The 9,720-nt window shown below is 39.9% G+C and overlaps 1 protein-coding gene across 2 annotated transcripts; it reads left to right on the forward strand.

Annotated features, from left to right (window-relative positions):
* Positions 1 to 4,115: 4,115 nt before the first annotated feature.
* On the forward strand, positions 4,116 to 6,129 carry LOC106612644 (putative uncharacterized protein DDB_G0292636). 2 transcript variants are annotated; one of them, XM_014214001.2, is made up of 4 exons: positions 4,116 to 4,288; positions 4,784 to 4,884; positions 5,036 to 5,260; positions 5,925 to 6,129. In XM_014214001.2, the coding sequence occupies exons 1-4, from the start codon at positions 4,267 to 4,269 to the stop codon at positions 5,949 to 5,951; spliced, it is 375 nt and encodes a 124-aa protein (XP_014069476.1). In that variant the 5' UTR covers positions 4,116 to 4,266; the 3' UTR covers positions 5,952 to 6,129. The 2 variants fall into 2 exon arrangements, with proteins under 2 accessions (XP_014069476.1, XP_014069477.1); XM_014214002.2 differs by having other exon boundaries at positions 4,135 to 4,288; positions 5,048 to 5,260.
* Positions 6,130 to 9,720: the final 3,591 nt, after the last annotated feature.

Here is a 9,720-nt window from a genome sequence, read left to right on the forward strand (position 1 = left end):
TATATGGTGAATGTCAGACTTCTTTCCTCCCTCGTAAAAAGTCTAATGTCCACCAGAAGGGGGAGGTGTTCTTCATTGAATGTTTATTTAACCTGTTGGGGCTACAGGTTAGCAATGAACCCCGAGCCGGGATTGTTAACAAGGCTGGAAATTCAAAACATTAAAAATCTAATAACTTCAATTTCTCAAACAATCGACTATTTTACACAATTTAAATGATAAACATCTCCTTAATCTAACCACACTGTTCGATTTTCAAAGAGGCTTTACGACAAAAGCATAAAGTTAGATTATGTTAGGAGAGTACATAGCCAGAAAAGTACAAACATCCATTTTCAATTCAAGGTCAGGCAGTCACCAAAACGCAGAAAACAGCTTGAAATGCACTAACCTTTGTCAATCTCCATCAGATGACACTCCTAGGACATTATGTTATACAATACATGCATGTTTTGTTCAATCAAGTTCATATTTATATCCAAAAACAGCATTTTACATTAGCGTGAAGTTCAGAATTGTTTCTTCTCCGAAATGCTTCCGGTGAACATAACAAAAATTACTATTCGAAAACATTGGTAAAGTATAATATTGTCATTCAAAGAATAATAGATTATCATCTCGTAATTGCTACCGATATGGCCAGATCTCAAAATAGCTTTACTGGTGAAAGCACATTTTGCAATAAACGGGGTGCTATGCTAAGAACAACAGGCTATGCTATTTAGACAGTTAGCATCATCTAAAATCGATAATTACTATTGTAAATATGCCATTACCTTTGATTATCTCCATCAGAAGGCAGGCATCCCAGGTCCGGAAGGCATCCCAGGTCCGGAACAAATGTGGTTTCTTTTGACAAAGTTCATAATTTATGTCCAAATAACACCAAGTACTTAGCGTTCATTATGCTCCCACAAAACGTGGTGGGGGGACTGTAAAATCACGCCGAAAAGCTAAAAAAACCTAGTAAATAATCTATTTATGTTCGTTCAAACATGTCAAATGTTGTTTAGCATTAATCTTTTGGTCCATTTTTAATGTTAAACATCAGTAATATTTTCACACAACCTATCCTATGTCTAGATAAACAATGAAGACAAAACTCACGTTTCTCAGATTTATGCGCAGGCGCAAAAAAATGAAGTGATGACATGTCAACTTCCTTGGATTCTAATTTGCTCTCTGTTTATCATAGACGCTTCAAACAACTTTATAAAGATCGTTGACATCTAGTGGAAGCCGTAGGTGTTCTGCGAAATGAATCCTTTCTCACTATGGTATCTATAAAACAATGACACTAAATAGTACAGTCACAAAATTCACATTTTTTTGGGATCTATTTTTCACAGGTTTTTGCCTGCAATATGAGTTTTGTTATACTTACAGACACCATTCAAACTGTTTTAGAAAATTCAGAGTGTTTTCTATCCGAATGTGTTAATAATATGCATATCCTAGCTTCTGAGTTGGTGTAGGAGGCAGTTAAAAATGGGCACATATTTTTTTCAAAATGTCTCAATACTGCCCCCGAGCCCCAACAGGTTTTAATAGATTGAATTCAATTGCTTTCAAGTTTTTTTTGTTAAATTGTCCAGTTCAAAAGATTGAATTGCATTCTCTTTTGTTTATTTTAGCACAACTTATGGGAAAGCTCAATGTTCTTAGTTTGAAATAAAAAGCATAAGGGTGCATATACCCAAAGGTTTTCTCAACAGGGGATAGATAGTGTTGGGAGTGGGACGTAGGTACCGTGCATCAGGGGCAAAAATCTGATATCAACTTTGGGGGGGACAATTACATGAAATTTTCTCAAGAGCAATTCCTGAGGGGGACACCAAAAGTAGTGCTGTAACACATAGCCTACATTGTAATATGGTAAATGTATATTGAGGAACCAAAGAAATAAGGTGTTTGCCGTACTCCTAAATACCGGTACCCAAAACTACACAACTACTCACAACAGCAATACCATTGCCTTTAACTGGAAACTTAGATTCAGTCACCAGTTTAAGTTGAGAGTGGGGGTATCCATGGCATTTTCCAATTATGTTCCTATTTTACAAGTAAAAAAAATGGAGAACCTTTCATAATGTTGCCAAACAAAGACTCAACAAACTTACCTGAGACTCCCTGTCTCTGCCAGTCTGTCCCTGCATATCTGTCCCCAACTCTGCTGTCTGTGTGCCATCTGTTGCCTGCTCTGCCTAATGACATCATTGTGAAACATTTCCATTAGAATTTCATTTCTTTCTTATGAACATTTTATCAACTAGTCTTTGAGATATTAGGCTACTAGGGTTCTTACTTTGCGTTTTGGTGTACTGATAAATACTCTGATGACCATCTTTTATTTTTCTGCCATTTTTCTACCTGGCTGGCTGGCTACACACACACAGGTTATTTAGGTTATTTACAGTAGGAGATGGGCTTCTATCATCTTATCTTTTATCATTCTATTTGGGCTTCGATCTAAAAGGTAGCTAGCAAATGTGAAACGTATTAAAATGACAAGAGTTGACAGCTGTATGAGTTCACCATTTACACAACATATGCTGCAACCTTTTGTAATTTTAATAGTTTGTTTCATATTGGCTGGCTTCCAACAATAGCTGAATTTGCAAAGCAAGCGAGCACCAATTCCGTTTCAGTGGTGTTTGCTATAATCTTTGCTACCCGGGTTAAATAAAATAAATAAATAAAAGTTCCCTTGCGACAATTTAGCTTTTGCAACGAGACTATTAAATATATTTAAGATAATGGTAGAAGAGAGTGTAGTTCTGTTCAGTTTGGACTTCAGTTTATCGCTAACCTTATCACAGGGACTTTGAAGCACTAACTTACATCATCTGCATGCTGATCTCGGAATAAATTGACGATAGCAAAGATTCCATCTTTGACGAGGCCACATAAATGGAATAGGTACTAGCTAGCTTAATAGTTAATATTTGCGCGCTAGCTCTGCATATTCAGCTAGTGTGTGCGCGCGATTGACTGGATTAACCTCACGTCAGTTATGTGCATTGAGTGCCTTTCAGACAGTAGACACGACCCCTCTGTTACCTTGCCAGTGGATCAAACCATTGTGAGGAAAAGGGTGGGGGGGGTCGCAATCTTTTGAAACTTAAAAAACGCGCTATTAAGTGTCTATAATCAGCACAATTGCTTTCATTGAGTACTATTAATATTATTTAAATTACATAGTTATGTTTCAGTGATATATTGGGGGGGACAAATCATATTTTTCCCAGGATGGGGGGGGTCGTGTCCCCCCCGGGATTTCCGCCCCTGTATGTAAGCATCTCACGGTAAAGTCTACACCAATTGTATTCGGTGCATGTGACAAATAAAATGTGTTTTGATTGGAGACTGCCTGCCGGATGTGCTTCTCCCATCGCACTCCAGTGACTCCTTGTGGCAGGCGGGGCGCATACACCCTGACTTCGGTTGTACGATGTTTACTGGTCCTGTTTTAGCAGACCAATATAGACATCTTCAGGGTTGGCTTTTTTTTTTATTTCTGCATGCTCTGGCCAAACGCTACCCTATGTAGGCCCACGGACGTCACATCATTGGGCTCAAATCATGCGGTCAATAAGGCAGCATGGTCCATCATCCAGAAGAAAAAATGTTATTTTTTTTCGAAATAAATGTTTGAATTTACAAAACGTTTTTATTGGGAAGGCAGATAATGCATTGTTATTAAAAGGAATTACCTTTGCATGTGAAAACACAATCCCACTCATTACTACACGTGCGTGGCTATGTCACGTTTGTTTTGGTCAGTGTTCGCGGTCGGCGAGCGCTGGGCACTGGCTCACGCCCCGGAGGCAGCCCCGTTCCAAAACGAAAGCAATCACGTTTCACCCGGTTCAAACTCTTCGGGCCAGATAAGCGAACCCCCTCCGTGATTGCAGTCTCAGACTAATTTGCCTATGTAGCGGACGAGACATTAGCCGAATAATTTAGTTTTAATCGTCATGCTACCGGACTAAGACTCCACCAGGTAAATGCCACCCTGGCCCAATCAGGGGCTCTTTCAAAACCGTTAAAAAAACATGATCATTGTTATTGGACAAAATCAGATAGTCCCGCCTCCATTTAAAACTCCTTATGCCGTTTTGTGCCTTCTGACCAACGTGAACGTGTGTTGGTCACGTGGTCGTGGGGTGGGGTCAACAGGTAGGTGAGTTGCATGAGTTTTTCCGTTGATAAAGTGCAACATTGCTCTTGCTGGCTGTAACTACTGCCGTGTGCTCTCAAGACAACATGGATTTCGATTTGGCTTCAGGTAAATCTTGATTTCTTGAATCATAATTGAATTCAGCTCGTTCCACTCTAAAATATGATCTGAAATACAGAAACTACATTGTATGCATTTCTCAATTGATTTGGTGGTTATTAGTCTGAGATGTGAGCCTAATATTTTCCTATTATTTGAGCTGATTGAATGCACTTCACACCTATTAAGCATTTCATTATTCTGAAGACTGCCTTAGTTGAGACAATATGTTTACATTATTAATGACAGAAGGCAAATATGCCTCTGAAGGACTTATATATATATATATATATATATTTATTACATGATTAGCAATCGAACATGGACAGGTGGAGTAGGCCTTATGTCCTTTCAGTTGAAGAACGCATAGTGCCACTGTCTATTTATTGCTATTGAGGATGGTAACCTATAATTTTTATGAAAAGGTTCTGGCCAGTTTATTAGGGTGTGATTGTTCATGTAAAGATAACTAAGCCTACATGTTCTGTCTGTTATTTTCCACAGCTGTAGGTAAAGATGATCAGGTGAAAAAGGATGATGCCTCTGGCCAGGAACAGAACGCCCTATTTGGATGGGGGAAGAAGAAGGACAAAGATGGGGATAAGGTAAGAAACATACTGTTACCATTACCTAAACCAGTTGCTTGATGAGTGCTTCAATTGTATTTCAGCCAACAATGGCAATTTGTGTGCAATTAATGCTGACAATCATACACACACTGCATACAAAGTATTCTGACTGTATACCAACTTTCAGTGTGTGTCCAAGGACAAATCAAAGGACCATGACAAATCGAAGGACTGTAAGCACCATGACAAATCAAAGGACCATAAGGAGGACAAAGACAAGTCTAAGGAACATAAAGACAAGAAACATGGTGACAAGAAGGACAAAGGTCATAAGAAGAAGAAAGACAAGAAGCCAAAGGAGCATAAGGACAAAGATGATGGGTCATCATCTTCCTCGTCCAGCAGCGATGAGGTAGTGCACATTAGCCTTGATTTGTTATTTTTGTTGTTGTGATTATTGTTCCAACGAATGTTAATATATGACTGCTATAGAATGGGGTCCAACAAGTCGTGTTGACAACCACTCCTTTAGTTCAAGGGTTCCTTACTATCAATATGGGTAAGTCAATAGAGGCTCTGCAGGTCATGCCAGTTGTGGCAGTTTTCAGGTTAAACACCCTAGTTATGTAGGTGTGGTTGTTGCCATTTACAACACTTGAGACTCAGAACTTCTACTATCACATGCGGTTCCATACACTATCAGCTAGTAAAACATCATTTTAGAAACAGATCTCCGTTTGCAGTCTATTCATGCTACCTCTTACTGTAAAGGTTATCTGTTGTCGCTAGGTATCTTGGCAAGACAGTAAGACTCGTAACCTTGGTCGTGCCTTTAATGTGAAAGAGGAAATGGACAAGAATTCTCTGAGTTACTAGGTGTGTCTGTGAAAACAGATCAGACAGGAGAGCAATAAAAAGGTGTTACCTGCCTTACAGTCACATCAGGGCCTGACTGCGTATTTCACCCAAGACAAGTGTTTATTATTAGTACATGTAATGGTTCATACTGGCACCTTAATGTGATACATAATCACTAGGGTTATCTTTTATTAAATGTATGTCTTTTGTCATTTTAGGATGAAGGCAAGAAGAAGCATCACTGATTCTGGTGCTGTGAGGAAGTGCTACTGCCGGTGAACTCTTACAATGTTTTGTACTGCAATGTTGCATGCATGATATTTACTGTGTACTGTTTCCTTGTTGCTCCTGATCATGTTTTGATGTGCCAGACTGTAAAGTAGTGGTTTTACAACCGAATATTAAATAACCCAACAACCAGGATATATGGTGAATGTCAGACTTCTTTCCTCCCTAGTAAAAAGTCTAATGTCCACCAGAAGGGGGAGGTGTTCTTCATTGAATGTTTATTTAATAGATTGAATTCAATTGCTTTCAAGTTTTTTTTGTTAAATTGTCCAGTTCAAAAGATTGAATTGCATTCTGTTTTGTTTATTTTAGCACAACTTATGGGAAAGCTCAATGTTCTTAGTTTGAAATAAAAAGCATAAGGGTGCATATACCCAAAGGTTTTCTCAACAGGGGATAGATAGTGTTGGGAGTGGGACGTAGGTACCGTGCATGTTACTTCAGTACGTTCGTATTGTACTCCATCTATGCAGAGTTTAGATGGCAGTCCATTCCTTGTCTAACCTGAGTTGACTTAGTGAGCAGGTGCACTGGCCTTGAGTAAATTCATTCTACAAAAACTAACTAGGAAAAGCAAAGCTGTACATGACTGGGGTACACAAAATGCGTGACATGGAAATGGGAAATGGGAAATGTTTCCGTAACACTGGCATCAATATTGAAGTGGACCTGAACTCTAACATGGGTTGTCAGGAAAGAGGAATTAAAACATTTAACATACGGAAAAGGTTCAAATACTTAATCTTTTATACCGGGCGGAAAAAGAAAATGGAGCGATTGCAAAATGTATCAATAAATAAATAGTGTGTGGATGCTGCTATTGCAACTCCTATCACACTAGGCTGTATCACTGTTGGGATGCATAGGAGGGGAAATGAACAGATATACAGCCTGTCTTTCTAGTGAACTTGTCAGCAGAACTAGACGGTCACTTTTCATTTATGTTTTCATGGTTTATGAAATGAAAAACAAATGGTATGCTCATATGGTGTATTGGCTACTAAACTCAGCAAAAAAAGAAACGTCAACTGCGTTTATTTTCAGCAAACTTAACATGTGTAAATATTGGTATGAACATAAGATTCAACAACTGAGACATAAACTGAACAAGTTCCACAGACATGTGACTAACAGAAATTGAATAATGTGTCCCTGAACAAAAGGGGGGGTCAAAATCTAAAGTAACAGTCAGTATCTCGTGTGGGCACCAGATGCATTAAGTACTGCAGTGCATATCCTCCTCATGGACTGCACCAGATTTGCCAGTTATTGCTGTGAGATGTTACCCCACTCTTCCACCAAGGCACCTGCAAGTTCAGACATTTCTGGGGGGAATGGCCCTAGCCCTCACCCTCCGATCCAACAGGTCCCAGACGTGGTCAATGGGATTGAGATCCGGCTCTTCGTTGACCATGGCAGAACACTGACATTCCTGCCTTGCAGGAAATCACGCACAGAACAAGCAGTATGGCTGGTGGCATTGTCATGCTGGAGGGTCATGTCAGGATGAGCCTGCAGGAAGGGTACCACATGAGGGAGGAGGATGTCTTCCCTGTAACGCACAGCGTTGAGATTGCCTGCAATGACAAGCTCAGTCCGATGATGCTGTGACACACCGCCCCAGACCATGACGGACCCTCCACCTCCAAATCGATCCCGCTCCAAAGTACAGGCCTTGGTGTAACGCTCATTCCTTCGACAATAAACGAATCCGACCTGGTGAGACAAAACCGTGACTCATCAGTGAAGAGCACTTTTTGCCAGTCCTGTCTGGTCCGGTGTCGGTGGGTTTGTGTCCATAGGCGACGTTGCCGGTGATGTCAAGCCCTCAGTCCATCCTCTCTCAGCCTTTTGCGGACAGTCTGAGCACTGATGGAGGTATTGTGCATTCCTGGTGTAACTCGGGCAGTTGTTGTGGTCATCCTATACCTGTCCCACAGATGTGATGTTCAGATGTACCGATCCTGTGCAGGTGTTATTACACGTGGTCTGCCACTGCGAGGACGATCAGCATCCATCCTGTCTCCCTGTAGCGCTGTCTTAGGCGTCTCACAGTCCTGACATTTCAATGTATTGCCCTGGGCACATCTGCAGTCCTCATGCTTCCTTGCAGCATGCCTAAGGCACGTTCACGCAGATGAGCAGGGCATCTTTCTTTTGGTGTTTTTCAGAGTCAGTAGAAAGGCCTCTTTAGTGTCCTAAGTTTTCATAACTGTGACCTTAATTGCCTATCGTCTGTAAGCTGTTAGTGTCTTAATGAGTGTTCCACAGGTGCATGTTCATTAATTTTTTATGGTTCATTGAACAAGCATGGGAAACAGTGTTTAAACCTTTTACAATGAAGATCTGTGAAGTTGGATTTTTACAAATTCTCTTTGAAAGACAGGGTCCTGAAAAAGGGATGTTTCTTTTTTTGCTGAGTTTATATTTTTATTATTATTATTATTTATTTTTTCACCTTTATTTAACCAGATAGGCTAGTTGAGTACAAGTTCTCATTTACAACTGCGGCCTGGCCAAGATAAAGCAAAGCAGTGCGACACAAACAACAACACAGTTACACATGGAATAAACAAACATGCAGTCAATAATACAATAGCAAAAGTATATATACAGTGTGTGCAAATGAGGTAGGATAAGGGAGGTAAGGCAATAAATAGGCCATAGTGGTGAAATAATTACAATATTGCAATTAAACACTGGAGTGGTTGATGTGCAGATATACATTCTCACACGTGTGTCAAATGTATTTAAGAATAACTCAAGTTTTACTGCTTTCTCAAATCATAAGGTAGTTAGTTACCAGGGGTACTTTTAAGATACAGTAATCACATCTGATAACATATGCCAGGGTTCTATAAAATGGCAACAGTATATCAGAAATAAAACAATCTGAATGGCCTCGGGCAACATAAGGAGTAGATATTTGTACCTAAAGTCAGGAGTGACAGACATATTCTTTGGAAACGCTGCCAACAACCCCAGGCAGTACGGAAGAGCTGGTTGAAACACTGGCCCTTGTCACGCCTTCTCCTCTTCTCTCATACATTTTTAATTACTCAAGTCTAAAAAGTTGAATAAGAGAAAAAGTTTTCATCAAATGTTTGTCTACAAAGCCTTGACAGATTACCAAAATATAATAATAATATATAAATATATTGGGACCAGAAGTGCTCAGGCTCTATGTGTGCTCAGTGTTTAGTGAGACACAGGGAGTATTTTGTGCTGAGCTGTGGTGAGATCACATTTTGTTCAAGAGAACACATTGACAGTAGCCTCCCTTAGAGTTCTGTTGTTCTGTGTTGCTGGCTCTCTAATACAGGCGGTGGTGACAAAGACAACTGTGTTGGGCTTGAAAAATAACCAAACAGTGTTGGTTTGCTGTTACATGCATGCAGAAAACAACTTTTTGAAATTGAATTAGGCTTAAACTTTCTGAAAAGCTTGTCACTTCTGCAGAATTAAGATGTGCATGAAAGCTGGAGCAATCAATCAAACAAAACTTTTCAATAAACCAGATAAATGGTAACCTGGCAAGTCCATAGACTTTATTTACTTGATATCAGCTTTTATTCAGCACGTGCACTGCATTGTATGCATAATGCATTACATCCGTACACATTGGAGCTGGCTTGGAGCTGGCAGCCGTACAGTTTAATTTTTTTACACCAGAAGGGGGCATTACTACCTCTAGTCTAGACCGGCGTCACTGGTCTCCTGGCAACA

The sequence above is a fragment of the Salmo salar genome, chromosome ssa09 (assembly GCF_905237065.1).
Source record: "Salmo salar chromosome ssa09, Ssal_v3.1, whole genome shotgun sequence".
Taxonomy (NCBI): Eukaryota; Metazoa; Chordata; class Actinopteri; order Salmoniformes; family Salmonidae; genus Salmo; species Salmo salar.